At 39.0% G+C, this 18,794-nt stretch overlaps 1 protein-coding gene across 1 annotated transcript in view; it reads left to right on the top strand.

Moving 5' to 3' along the window:
- RIMS1 (regulating synaptic membrane exocytosis 1) overlaps positions 1–18,794 on the top strand; it is a 475,475-nt gene that overhangs the window by 324,673 nt on the left and 132,008 nt on the right. Inside the window, 7 exon segments of the mRNA XM_032650909.1 lie at positions 2,807–2,963; positions 3,591–3,716; positions 5,332–5,394; positions 9,019–9,096; positions 9,694–9,786; positions 10,240–10,329; positions 18,646–18,729. Coding sequence (XP_032506800.1) covers positions 2,807–2,963; positions 3,591–3,716; positions 5,332–5,394; positions 9,019–9,096; positions 9,694–9,786; positions 10,240–10,329; positions 18,646–18,729 — 691 coding nt within the window.

The following is an 18,794-nucleotide window of genomic DNA, read 5'->3' as shown; positions in this document are numbered from 1 at the left end:
GTTCCAGAGATTTCTTCATAAATTAATAAAGGAGATAATGGAATTTACTTATATTTTAGGGGTGCCCTTCAGTGATTCAAAATGTATATATGGTAGCTTCTAAAGATATACATGTGTGGCAAATACAGTATAGCAAGACACACAGTAGTAAGCAATACATTTTAAGTGAAGAGGAAAGATAGTAAAATAAGGGCAAGAAGCTAAAATAAAGTGAGGGGCTAAGTTAATAAACAAGTGTGTTGTTACATTACCAGATATTCTAAGAGGCTGATTACAGATTTCCTAGTGTCCAGTATAGAGAGAACTTTGTTCACGCGTGGATGCCAGGTGGTTCTACGTGTGTTTAACACACTCAGTGAAGCTTCTGGTTACGTTTGCTGAAGCAGCTGGAAAGTGTCATTTAGATGTTCTACCGCAGCTGGGCCTTGAACTTCCTAATACCTGGCTTCTCTAGGACCACAGGGTTCTGTGTTCTCGTTTGATGTATTACCACCTTTAAGCAGTTGAGACCTCCAGAGCTACATCTTACTACCTTTATGGTTGTCATAGCCTTATTGTTACTTAACATAAGTAATTTCAGCTGCTTAAGAAGAATAAAAATAACCACACATGGGCTTCCCTGGTGGCACAGTGGTTGCGAGTCCACCTGCCAATGCAGGAGACATGGGTTCGTGCCCCAGTCTGGGAAGATCCCACATGCCGCGGAGCGGCTGGGCCCGTGAGCCATGGCCGCTGAGCCTGCGCGTCCGGAGCCTGTGCTCCGCAACGGGAGAGGCCACAATAGTGAGAGGCCCGCGTAACGCAAAAAAATAAAAAATAAAAAAAAAATAACCACACACGGAATGCCCTCATCTGAGGCCAGGCGTCTGGCAACCTCAACTTTCAGACCATTACTGCAATTTCAGAAAATGAAAAAAAACAACAACAAAAACAACCCGATAACTTTGAACTAACTGAAACATTGAAATGAGCATAACATAGCAGTTCCTTCTTACCTTTTTTCTGAAGGCAGAGTGCATGTTGTCAACAGTAAACTAAACATAATATTAAAAAATGAATTATTATAAAAAGCAGGGAAAGGCCTATGAATGCATATTAGGGTAGGATAAAAAAGACATTAATCTCTATGTAAATACAAAGAATCCAAGAAACAAATGAATTTATACCCTTTTACAGAAGATGCCTAAAGTCTCTAAAAGTTACTTCAGAATAATTAATTATTCCAAATCGAAAAGTTCCATTTATATACCTTGAGTATTCATTAAAATCTTGAAATGGTGTTCCCAATTCAATCCTGACCTTCCATAATTACAATATAATTGATACCAAATGTTTTCAAATGATACCAAATTGTAATTTAAAATGTTTTAAGTAATTGAGACTTTGGATTAATTATCTTTAAAACAGCCACCATTATTTTTTAATATTGAGCTATGAAATAAATTCACTACATGTAAATTTAGTTGGTTTCGTTCTAGACTTAATATTACAATTTGTATGTCTGAACGACAAGGAAACTTTCTACATGAAATTCAAAATAGTACCTGAATTGCTCTTATTTTTGTCATAAAATGAAATTATAAATTATACCACTTATGTTTATATTATTTGGTCCTTTACCGATGATTTTAGAGAGTAACAAAATGGCTGAGCTTCTTTGGTGTCAATATTGTCAAATTGGCCTTTATGTAATGTTTAAAGACCTTCCGTATATTCTAAGCTTAGTCAAAAGATTATACAATCACAAAAATAAACTGCTGGGGGATTTAGCCTGCCTTTAATAATAATGTTACATGGCATATTTTAAAAATAATGTGAGAGTTGTCAAGTAAATAAATGAGTAGCAGTTCAAGCTACCTTGTTAGACTTAATGTTTTCATGGTTGTGTACATTTCACGTAGTTGTAAATATCATTATTTTTCCTTCGGCCACAGAATTTTTTATTTTCCTTCCAATAATAACAACAATAACCCCGTGAAAACATTAATTAAACTGTTACTATGGTTTGCTGTTTTATCTTAACTAAATCAGAGATCATAGAAACCTTTTGGTTTCAAGGGAGAATGACATTTAGAATTTAATTTTAAGTAACTGTATTAACTTAATTATGTTAGGTTACTAATACATTTGTGGAATAGTGTCAGATGTCTGGGGTGGATTTGATAATTGTTTCTTTCGGAGGGTTGATTTGTTCTGCATTATTGCCATAGTCAGCTCCACCCATACCCTATTTTCATCTGAAAATTGCAGTATTATCTGTGGTCCTCAAAATTCACAATCAGTGTTTGTTATAGTGAAGCCCTGCTTCTCTTCTTTGTCAATTAAAATTGGTATGGTAGCATCTTTATTTTCTTCTTAGCGAAGCCATCTGAAATCCAACTAACATAATTTATCCTTTGGCAGAAAAATTCCAATAACATTCGAAGAGACACTAAATTTCTAAGCATTGACTTGCATATGAGTAACAGTTCACTGTCAAGTGCTTGATTTGTGTTGCTAAAAAAATCACTCACTCATTCCGTAAACTAGTATCCCAACCCATCCTGACGTCTGAGGCATCAGCTGTCACATTTGTCACGAGTATCTCCATGGTAACCTTTGAGCCAAACTGTACCCGGTCCTCATGCATGTGTATGTTACACTCTGTACCTATACTTAGTAGTTTTGTCGATAAGGCTGGTAATACTGACTGCATGGCATTTATCTTCATAGGTCAATGGCCGCTTTCCGTATCTTTTGATGTCTCCACATGAGCACTGACACTATAGAAGAATACTGACTCGTTGTTTGTGTATACTCTTGCCAGTAGGTTATAGGTCTAGTGCTAGAGAAAGCAAACCTTCAACATTAACTGTACCAGAGCAGCAGAGAACAACGCATCACCGATCACGGTCGGTATCTCCTCATCGTGGCGATGATCAGGGGAGGCCGCGTTCCCGTTTACCAAATGTGCCATTACAGAGGTAGGCTTCGCGTAGAGCTTAGCATCTTTGACGGTACTCTTTATTATAATACAGTGCAAACTGCCACAAGGCTCTAACAGAAATGAAATAACGGTTTGGTCAATCGAGTTATATTTTTCAGAATCCTTTGTAGGCAAAATATAACTGTCTTGTATTCTGTTTGCTAGTTAATTTTCTCCTGTTGGGAGAAATTGTATGGTAATGAATTAGACCTGTGCAGAGAAGTGGCACAAATGATAAGGTTGAGGCAGAATGCATTTTTAGGAAATTTGGGATTGTCTCTTTGAAGCACTTTAAATGTTGGGAAAAGCATATAAAACGGAAGTTATATCGTGCTGTGTTTCATCTCACCCTGAAATACACTTCTGAAATTTTCACTAAGTATGCAGATGAAAATCGTGGTCCTTTTTTGATGGAAGTAAACAAAGGAGGTTGGAGAAATACAGCACAGGTAAAGCAATGGTAGAGAATAAATACCTTTAAAACATGTATTTGGTGATGAGGCCAGCACTTTTCAAGCCGTGTCAGTTATTTGCCAATTACCGTCCATTCTTTCCTGTTAGTCTGTCAGCCTGTGTGGGGAAGGTGGTACATTGTGATGCATGTAAAATTTTGCAATCATTTCAGGAGTTTAGATGAAATTCATCCAACAAGAAGGTCACGTTCTCCAACCAGACACCACGATGTGTCCTGCAGCCCAGTTGGTCACAGACCCGGAGATGTGGACAGTCAGTGTCTATCAGAACAAGACAGGTATTTGTCCACGTTATGATCTCAACACTGTATGTCTTCTTTGCTCTGTTTTCGTCTATGATAGGTATCTTGGCATAGTACAAAAGACAGGAAAAGTATTTCATCATTCAAAACTGAACTTCTCCCAAGGAACGACTCTTAAGATATTCTAATAGAAATGCAACTCTGGGAAATATTTGACTAATATTATATTGTCATAAAAGGTGCATTTAAAAAAAAATCAGAATTTATGTTTAGCCAGTTTTAAATGTACAGTTTGTTGTTGACTTAGATACTAACCTAAATTATAGAAGGGAGTCTACATGAGCAATTTTCAAATATTTTATTTTTTGTGGGTTGCAGTCTTTGGGATATTATTTATGTAATTATAAAATTATGTTTTTTCTGCAATAAAAAGTTTTTGGGTACAGGCCATCTGAAAGACAGTTACTATTGCAGAGTTTCTGTGAAAACTTCGGCAGTCATATTTTTCAGTACACCTACTTCCCATAAAATGTAGTTACCTAAAATGTCTATAAAGTACAAAATATTGAAATGGGTTCTTTCTTCTATGGATGTGTACTTAGGCTTAGTTCTGCATCTGTTTGATGTTATGACTCCATGGTTCTACATGCCCGCGGACTTTCTCCTCAGACCAACGCCCTTCCTGTAAGATGGGCCTGACCACAAGCTCACGATCTGTGTTGGGTTGTTAGAATCCCCAGCTGGTTGAATCGTGTCTTCTGGCTTTTTGAAGTGTAGAAACTTTTAGGAAAGGGTAGGGAATGAGGTTGGTACACAATGATTGATTTTTGCTGTGTAGTCAAGGACACAGAACTAAAGGAGAGCCTCTTAGCTCCCTAACTGTCACCCTGATGGAGCCATGACCTTCAGGAGATGAGGTTGTGGTACTTACTGGGACAGAGCACTGCTCGGAGGAGGGGGTCCCCGCTGCTCAGGTGGAGTGGAGTCAGGTGAGGGTCCCTTTGTTGATATTCACTGGAGCCACCATGAATTTAGGTGAGGAGGGGGAAAAAGAAGGACTTCTGGGCCAGGGCATTCAATAGAGTGAAATTAATTTGAGTGTAGAAAAAGTATCAGTTTTAAGATAAAACATTCCTAATCAAGTATGTTCTTAGTTGGTAAAGGAGAAACAGAATAAGTGATATTGCATTTTACAGGCTATAAGAGCCAAGAAAACTGTCATGCTTTGAGTTGCTAAAAAGAAATTTTAAAATTTAGGGTTCCCATTAGTATCAGAAAAGCCAGATTTATAGGGCTTTTAAAAGTTGTTAAAATACCTAAGTGTCTAGAATTGGAAACAGATTTCTATGTGTTATTTGGGGAAGGTTCAGTTTAGTTTAGTTTTGCCTTGATACTCTGTGAAATCACTTTGAAATACAATAGCAAATCAGCAACAGCTAGGACTTCGACCATAATGTTTGTACTTTATTGTTGAAAATTTAAAAAGTACTGTCATGTTTATTTTTGTTTAACCTCTCAAGCAAATATGCTAGTGTAGACAATCTGGTTTCTTCCCTTTCCATGTTGTCATCGGCATACCATTGGCATAACCCACGTCATTTAATGCCTCATAACTTATCTGTTTCACTCACCACCCATCCTGTCTGTGCAGTGAGCTTCTCATGCTTCCCAGAGCAAAACGAGGACGAAGTGCAGAATGCCTACACACCACCAGGTAAATACAGGAATTTGGTGACGGTAACTGTGTGTGATGACTCTTTCCATTCTACTCTGCTTCCGTCTCCCCCTTAGCGGTATTATTACGAATACGTGAAATTAATTTCCCCAGTGTTCAAAATTGGTTTTGTTTTATATGGAGGTTGTGGAAAAGGTTCCAAATATATTTGAATTCTGATCCAGACAGACTGCTTTTCTATCAAAGTATTTGAAATCCAGAGGCTGCTGAGCCTCTGTGCCTGTAAATGTGTTTACACATTTCCAAAACCGAGGAACCGATTTCTGCAATTAAAATTCTATAACCTCGCTGTGAGCCCCACCACACACACACACACACACACACACACACACACACACACACACATCTAGACACAAGAGGTCTGATCCGCTGTGCATGGCAGTGTTACTGTTTCCGTGATTATAAGTTCACTTTGTTTTAGCCTTCTTTTATTTTTATGTTTTGATTCTACTGTTGTTTTCTTTCTATTTGCTTTTAATAAGATCTTTACCACTTCATTTTTAAGAGCTGAGCTTCAGTTTCCTTCTTGATAAAGAGTGCGGATATATGACCTGTTAACTTCTAAGCCCTCCCTCCCTTCATACCCTCACCAGGTCAGAAATGCTACACTACCAACTTTCCCATAGAGACACATAACGGTATAAAGCCTCCTTAAAGATGAGAAGAAGAGGGGATACGTTATTGTCGTCTAAATTGGAGCTGAGAACCTAGCACTTTATTTTCATCTCATTACATTTTGGATCTCATATCCCAAATAAGTCCTTCTACAGATTACTCAAAGAATACAGTCTGTGCGTATTTATTGTCAATGTGAAGTTAATGGAAGGTAAAGAATAACTAGGTGAGATAAATGAACCAACACACAGATAAACTCTTTCAAATATTATGGCCAATAAAGAGTAAATAGGAGAGAGAAGGAAAGAGCAGTACCTGGAAAACCTGCGACGCAAACACAAATGCAGCTTTATTGTGTCTGTGTGGACCTGGGCTTCCGCTCAGGAATTGAACGTGATCACCCGAATGAGAACTAACTTTCTACATGTATTAAACTCTCCTAGCGACAACTACTGCCCTGTGTGCGGTGCCACAGGGAAAAATGAGGGATGTTAATTCTGTTTGCAAACTGGAGAAATAATGTAAAATCCTAACTATTGTCAAAAAAATCAGCTCAATTCTTTATAATTCGAAAGCCTCCAGCCTTACTTTGGTTGTCCTGACAAATAGTTTAATAGGAATGATTTCTTTACAGATTCAGAAAATGTTCTCATAGTCCTGTTGGGGTGACTACAACTATAAAACACAAACAAAACAAAGCTTCCATATTTATTAGGCACCTGGTGTGTGCCTGGCCCCCAACGTGTGGGTACTTTTAACACATTCACACCAATGAGCTAAACAGAATCACTAAATATATTGTTTTTCTTGCCGTTACATCCCACTTTCGAAGGTAAAATAACAGGATAGGCACAATAGAATAAGCTAGTAGTTTCATCATTTTGTAAAATCTTATCTTCAGAATACAACCTATCATATTCACTTACGACTTTTAAGAATAAAACCTGTGGATTTACTACTTTCCAGTAAACAAGGAAAAAACATTCATTGAGTACCAAGCACAGTGGTAATTATTTAAGGAATTTTATCTCAATGTCCTGACAATAGTTGTATCATAGGAACATTATTATCCTCATTTCACAGACGAGGAAAGATGCTAAGAAAGTTTTATTTGACATGTTACAGAGCAAGGATTCAAAATCAGGTCTATTTGAAGTTTTCCACTGAACTAGTTTTTCCAAAAATGTGATCCGAGGAGTTGGTTCCGCATGAAGTTCAGCCAATTTCAGAGTCTGTGAGTCAAACATATTTTGGAAACTTTGCAAATTAAAGCCACTCCCTGGAGATTTCATACGCACAGCATATCAAAGTCACATACTACAGAAATCTGTCTCATATTGTTTAATTCATCCCCCCCGCACTGTTATCATTATCAAATGCTTTTTCCATAAAACCTTTCCTGAGACAGTCATGTTGTACAGAAAATGCTGTGGCTTCCTTACTGTGTCCTAGACCCTCTGTACCTGTTATTTCACTTAATCCTCACAGCATCCCTATGAAAGATTATTTCCTCCATGATATAGATGTAGAAAAAGGCTTGATGACTTGAATCATCCAGGTTCACAGCCAATAAATGGCAAAGCCAACGTGGACCTTCAAACTAAAAACTGTGGCCACTTTTCATTCTATTTCCATTCTCTGCTGACCCCTGTTAGAGTGTACCCCCCCCCAAATTCACTCTTGAACCAATTGCTTAGAAAAGTTGTATAGCAACTTGTTACTAAAGACAGTTGCCTAAGGTCTAGGAGTTGAAAAGAAGATTCTGTCTGTGAAGCAGGCTGAATCCTTTGCTTCAGTAAAAGTGTCCTCAATCTGTGCTTGAATGTGGTACTTTAATACATTTTAAACCACAGCTTTAAAAGATTTCCTGAATCAACCATTAGTATAAACATGAATAAACTCATGGGGGTGTTTGATATTTAATATGTCCTCAGCAAATGTTTATTCTATTCCTGATTTTATCATACTTTAATGTAAGCCAAAATGGACAATAGATTTTCATTATTGACAGTTAAAGTTTGTAGAAACATTATTAAATTACCAAAACATTCATTGACAGGACGAAGTTTACCCTTGGTGATATAGACAGTCCAGAATTCCTTATAGGTTTTAAAGGAATTCAGATGATGTTGGGCCTTGTTTCTGCCAAGTCAGAATTCATGTTCTGGTTGCAGCTAATACCCATCCCACCCAATTTCTGGTGATAAATGTTACCTGCTGTTGGATTTGTATCCAGAAGGTGACAAATGGAAAGGACTTGTCCACTGCAGTCACCTCTTTTTTTTTTTTTTTTTTTTTTTTTGCGGTACGCGGGCCTCTCACTGTTGTGGCCTCTCCCGTTGCGGAGCACAGGCTCCGGACGCACAGGCTCAGCAGCTATGGCTCACGGGCCGAGCCACTCCGCGGCATGTAGGATCTTCCCGGACTGGGGCACAAACCCGCATCTCCTGCATTGGCAGGCGGACTCTCAACCACTGCGCCACCAGGGAAGCCCTGCAGTCACCTCTTGATCTTCCTTCCTTTACTGCCTTCAGTACTGTGACCAGCCTTGTCCCTGCAATGTTGGTCAGCATTTTGTTTGTTATTAGACTATTAACTTTTAGTCATATTAGTTCCCAAATTTCATAAATTATTTGATTAGTACTTTTAGCTATGAGTTATTTCCATAGAAGCAGGTATAATATTAAACAGGGATTAAATAGTAAGTTTCATGTTGGTTACTTCATAGAGTGTAGTTCTCAAATCTTTTTCAAATTAAGGCTTTTAAACTATAACTTGAATCTTCATCTTAATTATGAAGACATGCCCATGATTCCATATTTAACAGTTCTTTTCCTACCTTCAAATAATTATTGTGGTTTTTCTGAGAAAAACAAAAGATCCATCTGTGTTTGTAGCTTTCTAGGTCTCCTACTTTTTCATATCCTGATAAAATTTGCTTCACATGTATTTTTCTGTTTCCTGCATGTCTGCGTTCCCATGTTCCAGACATCTTGTTAGGCACTATAAAACATTACCGCCCAAGATGCCCTTGTTAGAGAACTGTTCTCACTGGAATATTTACAGGTAAGAGTCATAACAGTGAGTCTCAGTTATAAACTAATCCCTAATCCCTCACCAACTAAAAATAGCAAATTTACTTTCTAATAAAGCATTAGCATTTCCTCTTAAAATTAATTATATACAGAGAAAACTCATCTAAAAATAGCTTTTAGGGGGAACGGGGGGGAAGGATAAGTTCGGAGATTGGGATTGACATACACACTCTACTACATATAAAATAGGTAGCTAATAAGAACCTCCTGTATAGCGCAGGGAACTCTGCTCATTACTTTTTAATTATATGGGAATAGAATCTAAAACAGAGTGGATATATGCATATGTATAACTGATTCATTTTGCTGTACAGCAGAAACTAACACAACAGTGTAAATCAACTATAGTCCAATAAAAACTAATTTAAAAATACAATAAAAAAAGTAAAAATAGCTTTAATTATAATAACCTATGCTGGAATATTTCTCTAAATGAAATCTGCTTACTCAAATATCAGATTTCTAGTCGGTGTCTTCTTTGTCATTTATTTGTTGTTTTACTTGTTGATTTCAATTATGAGAATTGATTTTATATTATTTTATTTTGGGACGATTTTACTTTGTGGAGCTCAATTCTGCCTGCACATACTAAAACCAAACCCCTTCACCATGAATGCTTTCACTCGAGAGCACTGAGGTTTACTGATGAGATTCTGGTTAGGTAAGGACGTTTGGACGTCATACCGTCCACCTCCCCTGTCTAGTGTTTGAACCAAAATAGCTGAGTTGTAAAATTTTCCTCCTCTGCTGTCCTTCATTTTGTTTTGGTGTGGCATCTGTCCTTGGTAATGAAGTGTTAGGCATTTTGTTTCAGTGCTTTCTGTATCCAGTTTTTTCATAAGTAGGTGTGACTTAGCCTCATTTTTTTCAGTCTGAGACCCTTTTAAAAAAATTATGCAAAGCAATTCAAGCATAATCTTTGTTTAGTGTCTTTTTCTAAACAAAACTGTGCACGGCCATCCTGTCAGCGCTCACACCCTTATGAACCGACTCGCAGTGATTCTGCACTTTGTGTAAAGGGGACAGGACTCGATGCTTTCCTCTCTAACTGGTCTTCCTCTCTCTGTTTTCTCTGTCTTTCTCCTCCACCCTGGATGCAATGCACTGGCACTAGTGACCTGCAGCCCTCCCTTGACAGGGCGAGGAGTGCTAGTACCAACTGCTTGAGACCAGATGCTAGTTTGCATTCACCAGAACGAGAAAGGTATAAAGACTTTCTTAATCTCCTGTCATTTTGTACAGTCATTTTTTTCCCTATCACTTTGTTTTGTGTCATTGAGTCTCACAGCTTATTCATCCATGTTCACTTGCCGACTGTCTGCATTTCCCCTCCCTTCTGTACACGCCTGTGTAGAGATGTGTGTATGTGGCGGAGCCAGAGGGAGCACATACACATATTTCCGTGAATGCTGTTGCAAATGGCGTGACGTGATTTGTAACTGCTTCTCGCTGCTGCTTTTCCCCTTTTGTTGCTGTTCAGTGGTTTTCTTTACACCTACTCAGGGAGCCTTCGGTACGCTGATATGGTTGTGAGGGCCAGTGAGTTATCTGAAGGGGAAGATCACTTTCCTAGTACTTCCACTGATAAATAGTATTTATAGGTTCAACTACAGTCTTCCATAAGCGCAAAACAAGAATCTTATTTAGATAGAATACTTCCCTTGTGCATCTACTTTCAGTTTTTTTTTAATCAACTTGCTCTTTGATATAGATCGTTTAACTATAACTTAAGTTATAGTTCAACAAAAAATAGTATGTTTATCATAGATTTCCTGATGCCTTACAAAAATAAAGGCACATTATATACACACATACGTAATTTTGCTTAACACTTTAAATAGATTGATTAATAAATAATTCTGACTTTAATTAAATGATCATGTACTACGCTGTCTACTAATTGTGAGCCAGCTAATTTTTCCATTGTGGTGGAACTTTCTATTCCAGTAAACTTGGTTATAATTGATAGTCTTGGTTATAATTGTTATCTCTTTTCAATTAGAAGTCATTCACTGGAAATTTGCATACTACCTCTTCACAAATCCTGAAGAAAAATGTTTAGTTGTGTTAATGTAACCCACTTTTCCTCCTCTTCAGAGGCTGCTTAAATCTTTCCTTTAGCAATCTTTCTAGTCTGATTCTACTCACTTATTTATGAGATGTTTATTTCTGGAATTTAATGATTGGTACAGGTAGACATGTTCATTTTTTAGTGTCTTCATAAGATCCTACTAAAAAAATCTACTTTTTAATTTTGTATTCTTTTGTATTTGCAAAATTTGTAATAGAAAACAATGGGATCTAACTTTTTGTATTTCTTTACATTTGTAGAAGAAATTTTAGTTGAAATGGGCTCTTCTTTAGTTAAATGGGCTCTTCTAAATTCACAATTGAAATTGTTTCAAATGAGAATTCACAATTCTCACTTGTTGTATATTACCCCCAAAAAATATATACAAGAGTAGCAAGAAAAAACATTTTTATTTTTTTTACTTATTATTATTTCCTTATATGTTTCTGGTTAGTGTTAAAACAAGGATAGAATGAAGTCAGCGGAATCTTCTGACTACAACGATACCCTAACATCTTAAATGTCATCTCTACTGGTTCTGTCTAACAGAAATACAGTTTGAGCCACATGCATAATTTTAAATTTTCTGTTTGCCATATTAAAATATGAAATTAACTTTAATACTTTAGTATATATCTGAAATATTATCATTTTAACATATAATCAGTTAAAAACTGTTAGTGAGATATTTTGCATTCCTTTTTATTTATTTTTTTATGCTGTACACGGGCCTCTCACTGTTGTGGCCTCTCCCGTTGCGGAGCACAGGCTCCGGATGCGCAGGCTCAGCGGCCATGGCTCACAGGCCCAGCTGCTCCGCGGCACGTGGGATCTTCCCAGACCGGGGCACGAACCTGCGTCCCCTGCATCGGCAGGCAGACTCCCAACCGCTGCGCCACCAGGGAAGCCCTGCATTCTTTTTTCACAGTGCTCCTTGACCACTTGTGGCTACTGCATTGGGCAGTACAGTTTTATTCTGTCGCTGAAGCCTGTCGAGCACGTGTTCTCTTGTTGCTCTGAAACCAGAGAATTCACGGATCCATGTATTGGTGAATTTCATCTCTGATAATACCCTTAGAACAGGCCAACCTGTAGACAAATAATCTGGCCACGATTCTTTTACAGGTCATAGTGAGGTCTGAGTGCACTCACTTATGATACGTGCTTTTGATAGAAGAAGAGAAAATATGATTGAAACCTACATTCACTCTATCTATTGAATAAAAAATAAATTTCCCCTTGAAAAAAAATGAAAGGGGACTGGAATTGGTGTTACTAATGTTCTTTAACTTATTGGGGTCAATTTGTTGTCAAGAAGAAAATACAGTGAGATGAGTTCTCATGAGGAAATTTACAGATGCTGTAGGTGTGTCTTGGTGTGGAGGATGCCGTCCTTCTGCGCACAGACCTCTGAGCAGCTTCGAGACAGGACAGAGTAGGACCTGCAGTGGGGGCTTTGTGCTCTTTGGAAGATGCACCTGTAAGTCCCCAGACAGGACATGAGGAGAGTAGGAACTGGGGAAGCTTTGAGGGTTTTCCAGGTTACTTAGTTCTGGTGACTGACCAGAGAGCTGATCAATGCCTGACATATACATAGTAGATAAGATATTATAGAAAAGTTGTTAAAGACATAACTTCATATTCTTGAGATGGTGACATATCAATATTTCCACAGCCTTGTAACCTATCGAGGTCAAACAATTTGCTGATTCTAAACCATCTTGATGGACATGTGTATGCTGTTATACCTACTTAATGCCCTTCTCTGGAGTATCTTCACTAACTCTGAAAGCAAAGGAAGTTCTGTGTTAGTACAAAGGATGAAATTGTTAAAGCAGACTCAGTACCCCACACCACACTACACTGATTATTCCAAGATAAAGGAGCGCCAGGCACAGTTAGCATGTTCTCTTGCCGAAGGACCCCAAAACCATCAGGCCAACCTTTTCTCCCTTATGAGGATGGTTTGGCCCAGGTTAACAGATGAAATTTGAGACAGGCACGTGGAAACACTGTTTGCAGAGGAAGTAATTTCTGTGTTTGAGCATCTCCATTATATAACATATTCTGTTGATTACACAGCTAGCAAAGATACGTAGGGGTTACCCCGTTGCCCCATCCAGTCATGACCCATAAGTCAGGAAATTTGGGGTTCATTTACAGTGAAAGATGTAGAAAGACTAGTTGTACCCTGCTGAAGACGTTGAATAGATAAGGACTCTCTTTTATCTTTTCTCTAGCAAATACCACTGCATGCTTACAAGGAGGTCTGGTCAAGGTCACTGTACCTTCCTTCATCTGTGTCAAGGTCAGCTTGAGGTCATCGGTTCCCCCTTGTTCCCTGATCAGGAAGGAGTGAGTTCCAGGCCTGCTGTTAACCTTTCCTTTCCCGGGTTTTACAGCAGAATGTTGCTTACGTGTTCAGAAACACTGATTTCTAGAGTGTTTGATTCCTTTCCTCGGATGTTTTATCTTCTTCCTTGACCTCTTCCAGAAATCTAACCTCTCCTTTCTTCAGTATCCTTCACAAATTCCCTAACACCTCTGTGCTAAGGCAGTCTCCTTTACAGGCTGCTTAACCTCCCTGTCTCTGTCTCCCCCTCAGCTTTCCTCTTTTGCCCCACCCATCTCATCCCTGAAATTATATGTCTGTCAGTCAGAAGTTTCCACACTGGGACATCCCTGGTCGCGCAGTGGTTAAGAATCCGCCTGCCAATGCAGGGGACACGGGTTCGAGCCCTGGTCTGGGAAGATCCCACATGCCGCGGAGCAACTAAGCCCATGAGCCACAACTACTGAGCCCTCGAACCACAACTAATGAGCCCACGTGCCTAGAGCCCGTGCTCCGCAACAAGACAAGCCACCGCAATGAGAAGCCCGCGCACCGCAACGAAGAGTAGCCCCCACTCGACACAACTAGAGAAAGCCCGTGCACAGCCACGAAGACCTAACACAGCCAAAAATAAATAAATAAGCTTAAAAAAAAGTTTCCACACTAATACATATGGAGACAGCACTCCACTGTAACTGGTCGTGCCAGACCCTCCCCTGCAAACCAGGCCTAAATTTCTCGGTGGTTGGTAGACCCTGTGTGCATCAAAAGTCGAAATCAAATGCACTGTCTCCCTCACATCCTCTGCCAGCAAAATGCTTTCTCTTCCGAAATGTCCCTGTACTTTGGCAGCTTTGACATATAATCATCCACATAATCTGGAAATACTTCTGCTCCTTCGTCTCATTTGATGAGACAAGAAGTCCTACCGGTTCTCCTTCAAGAATCTCCAAGACAGATACCGCCCCCCCGCTTCATTATACTATAGCCCATCCCCACTTCCGATGCCATTCTTGCCCCGTTAATTTCTCATAAGCTCTATTAATCGTTCTGTTCCTTTTTGTCTCAAGTCTTTTTCCCATTAAAATTGAAATACCCTTTTTCCTTTGTTGTCTGCCTAAAAATTCTCCTCATTCTTCAAAACAAGAGGTCAAATAACCATTTCGTCTATAAAACTTCTCTTAACCTCTCCCGCACATGCTTGCCTTTCCTTGCCAGGCAGAATTATTAACTCTCTTTTCTGGGCCCACGTAACATTACATGCGTTCTATTTCACTTAGTCACGCTTGTTTCTTCCACTGGGTTGTACTCCTGGAGGTCAGGGATCATATTTGGCCTTGCCATCTCTTGCGATAGCATTATTATTTTTTACTTAGTACATGTTCCATCTGGGGCTTCGGGGGAACTTCAAAAACACCCCATATTTTCTGCTCCTGAATCTGTGTCCAGTTGTGAGCTAGACCCAAGAACTGCAAGGTGGGGGACCTAATTATCACCGTAAATACAGTGAACAAGTTCAGAAGCTAGACTTCAGGTTGTAAGCTTGCTGGTGACTCACCAAGAGGCTGCCACACTTTCTGAACCACGAGAGGCTTCTGCCTTGTGAGGGCCACTGTGCAGGTTGATTTGCTGTGGGGTTTGCTGTTTGCAGGCAGACTGATTAGGAAGGAGGAATCCAGAAAGGGCTAATTCATCAGTGCCTGATTCTTTAACACAAAGTCCCCCTCCTCTCTCCTTGGGGTGGAGAGAGGCCCGAGGTAGGACTTGAAGGAATTTCCCTCCACGTGGAAACACGAGGCCTAAGAGAAAGGAGGTTCCTACCTAAAACTTAACTGTAACTTGAATTGAAATAAGTAAACTTTATTCCAAAGTATAAGCACCTATATTAATTTTCACTTAAAATAGGATTGGGGAAAATGTTTCAAAGGACTAAATGAATAATGGGAATAGACAATAAAAATATGTACTGTATAATCAGATCTCTAGTCTGTTCAGGTTTGGTGTCTAATATGACAGAACTTCACAGATATTTTTTGTGTGTGCTGTTTAGGGAATGAATGGTTTACATTTCCATATAATCTCTCTTTTAGATAGTTAAGCTGCTTAGCCATGCTCTGCTAGGACATATGCACCACTGAAAGATGTATAAATATGCAAGCATACATACGAATGACACATTTAAACACACGCACTTTTGTTGTAAGGTATATCCTTGCTGGGGGGAAGAGCCCCAATGTAAGAACCATTTCATTGCTTGCTGAGGACTGTCAGTTCTATGTCCTTATATCTCCTCGGTGGGTCCCCTTACCGCTGTTGATTTCTTTTTTTTTTTTGCGGTTCGTGGGCCTCTCACTGTTGTGGCCTCTCCCGTCGCGGAGCACAGGCTCCGGACGCGCAGGCTCAGCGGCCATGGCTCACGGGCCCAGCCGCTCCGCGCCATGTGGGATCTTCCCGGACCAGGGCACGAACCCGTGTCCCCTGCATCGGCAGGCGGACTCTCAACCACTGCGCCACCAGGGAAGCCCACCGCTGTTGATTTCCTAGTTAAGTTTCTTATTACTTCTTAACGGTATTACCCCCAAACCTCAAATCTTATCATCTACTTAAATATTTGCAAATATTTATTCATTACTTATTCTGTGCTGGGTGTAGTTGATGTAACTGCCCAAACAAAGCAAAACAAGACACTGTAGCCCCTCATGTGGGGAGGCCCCAGCCTGTTCCTTCAGTTCCACAGCCACCAGAGTGACCCTTCCCCTCCTGTTCTGAGCACAGAGAAAAGGGTGGGCTCCCAACAAATAGATGTTTCTGAATTAATGAGTTTAGAATACCTGAGATTAAAGCACTTATAATGCAACTAAGGTAACCCGCAGGCAAGACAGTTGGGAAGAAAAATCAAGAAGGGGCTGTTTTAGTTCAGTTTCGTGATTAATGACTCCAGTGTAACCTGCCATGTTCGCTTCTAGCATGAAAACGGACGTGGAAGGTGTGTGTTTTGCTCAATAATAAGGGAATAAAGATTCTAATTTTGGTCCTTCTGTGTGATAGGAGAAACAGAGAAAGAAGTTGGACACATTTTAAAAACGTATAAAACGTTAGTATATTTCAAGCTCACAAATGCATGATATTAAAACTTATGTGATGTCTGTTCTTTGGACAAAAATTGGGTATAATTTGATCCTACTCTCATCATATCCAAGATATGAGGGTGAAGCAAACATTTATGTTATTGGGACTGCATATCAGCATATTCAGAAGGACTTTGAGTGCACAGGCATACATGGATGATGCTAAATATTTCTAAAAGTTTACCTTTTAATAGCTTGCATTCACAATGCCTTGTTTCTAAACGTACACCCTCTCTTTCATGGCTTTCACTGCATGTTTCATAATTATAGCATTTTTCTTTACTTTTCATGTTTAAATAAACACAAGGACTGGAATTTTGCCTCAGGAAGCAAGGTTATTCATAATTTTGTCAAGTGAATATTACTTATTCCTTCAAAAATGTTTAAAGAAAAACATATCGACTCTGTATTTTTAAAGAACACCTTAAGTTTTCTCATGACTGAGTACAATTGCATGTGAAAAACACTAGCTATAATTGTTTTCAACTATTTTAGAAATGTTTTTCTTTATTGTGTCTGCAGAACAAAAGCCAGTAAGGTGCAAAGCTACATTTTCAAGCATTCCGATTGGATTGACCAACTATATACTCACTTAAAATAATTCAATAATTCGAAATGAATGCAAATTTGTTTTTAATTTCACAAACACATAACACATTCCAGAGGACATGCCACACAGTTTTCTCTTCTGCCCAAATTCTGCTTTCAAGTATCTTTGTTTGCTTCACAGCTTCCTCAGAGCCCTCCTTCAATCCATCCAAGGCTGAGTGATGACAAAGAGTCTTCCCAGGGGCTTTCAGAGAAGAGCACCTGCTGACTAAAGGTGTCCTGGTCACATGTTGATAGCCCTCTGCTGCTTTTGTCCAAATTGTCTAATAAATCCACGAAGCCAAGTTAACGGCAAAAAGAGATGGCTCTTAAAAAATGTTACGACTGGTCTTCTTTGGATTATTATAAAATCGTATAGTTAGACGAGTCTTAAACCCCATTCAGTGATCCCTTGTTGCATATGAGGAAGCCAATACGCAGAGAAATTATCCTGCTTAAAATGTTCATATCGAATATATTAAAATTTCCAAATCTGGGCCGTCCAGTCCCTTACTGCCTCTTTTCAATATTTGCCCGGATGTCTGTAATTTGTGGTTATGCAGAGACAGAATCTCAAGACAGTTTAACAAAAGAATGAACCAAGTTTCAAACTTTTATTTAACTGTTAATCATAAAAATTCTTGTAAATGCTGAAATAAGAAAACAGCTGTTTACCCCGTGGAGAGAGACCTTTGCAAGTAAAGATTAACAAGATTTTTTGAAGGTAATGCTATTTTACAATGGCACTTATCTGTATTTCCCACTTTTATCCATCAATGGTTTTTGCTCACAATTTTTTCATTTCGGTTACTATCCCTGCAGTTTTCCCCCAGAAAACTTGTTAAGACTTCACTGGTAGCGTTTCCATGAATTATTTCTCCATGTTATTTTTTCCACACTAGAGAGTAGTTTTATTTCTTCCACTTAAACTATGCTTCTGCTTTGTATTAAATCCACACACCTCATTTGCCACTTTATCCGGTAATTTCAAGGCCTAGTATCAAATAAGCATTGGTGGCTTCTTAAATCTATTTTATTCAGACATCTGCCTGATTCTTAAGGATGCATCTTTGTAAAGTTATATGTGTGTATTTATGTGTATGTATAGTTTTGCAGACACACACCACATTTAAAAGGACAAAATTACACAGGAGATTTCAAACATCTTCCCAAATAAGTTGTTTCTCTATTCACATGTAAGGCTACAAGTTTTATTTTCCTACAATATTGTCATTTATCTTTCCAAGGCCTGCAAAAGTGAAGAGTAGTAAATTATGGAGCAAAGAATCTACACTTTGACTTTTTGGGGTGATTTTCCAGTCCTCTTGTTCCATATATTCTTTTATTTTAGGAGTTACTAAATGTCTTGTTTTTTTCCTGTCTTGTTCATTGGGCAAACAGGGGTAGATGGTCCCCCTCTCTAGATAGGAGACGGCCTCCTAGCCCCAGGATTCAAATCCAGCATGCGTCTCCGGAGAATGACAGGTACTAGTCACTTCCTCCCCACAGACAAGTGGCTTCCAGAGGCTGGCGGGCCACCAAGTGGAGGG

The sequence above is a fragment of the Phocoena sinus genome, chromosome 12 (assembly GCF_008692025.1).
Source record: "Phocoena sinus isolate mPhoSin1 chromosome 12, mPhoSin1.pri, whole genome shotgun sequence".
In the NCBI taxonomy this organism is placed as follows: domain Eukaryota; kingdom Metazoa; phylum Chordata; class Mammalia; order Artiodactyla; family Phocoenidae; genus Phocoena; species Phocoena sinus.
Note: the sequence above shows the minus strand (reverse complement) of the source record. Positions and strands in the feature narration are given on the sequence as shown.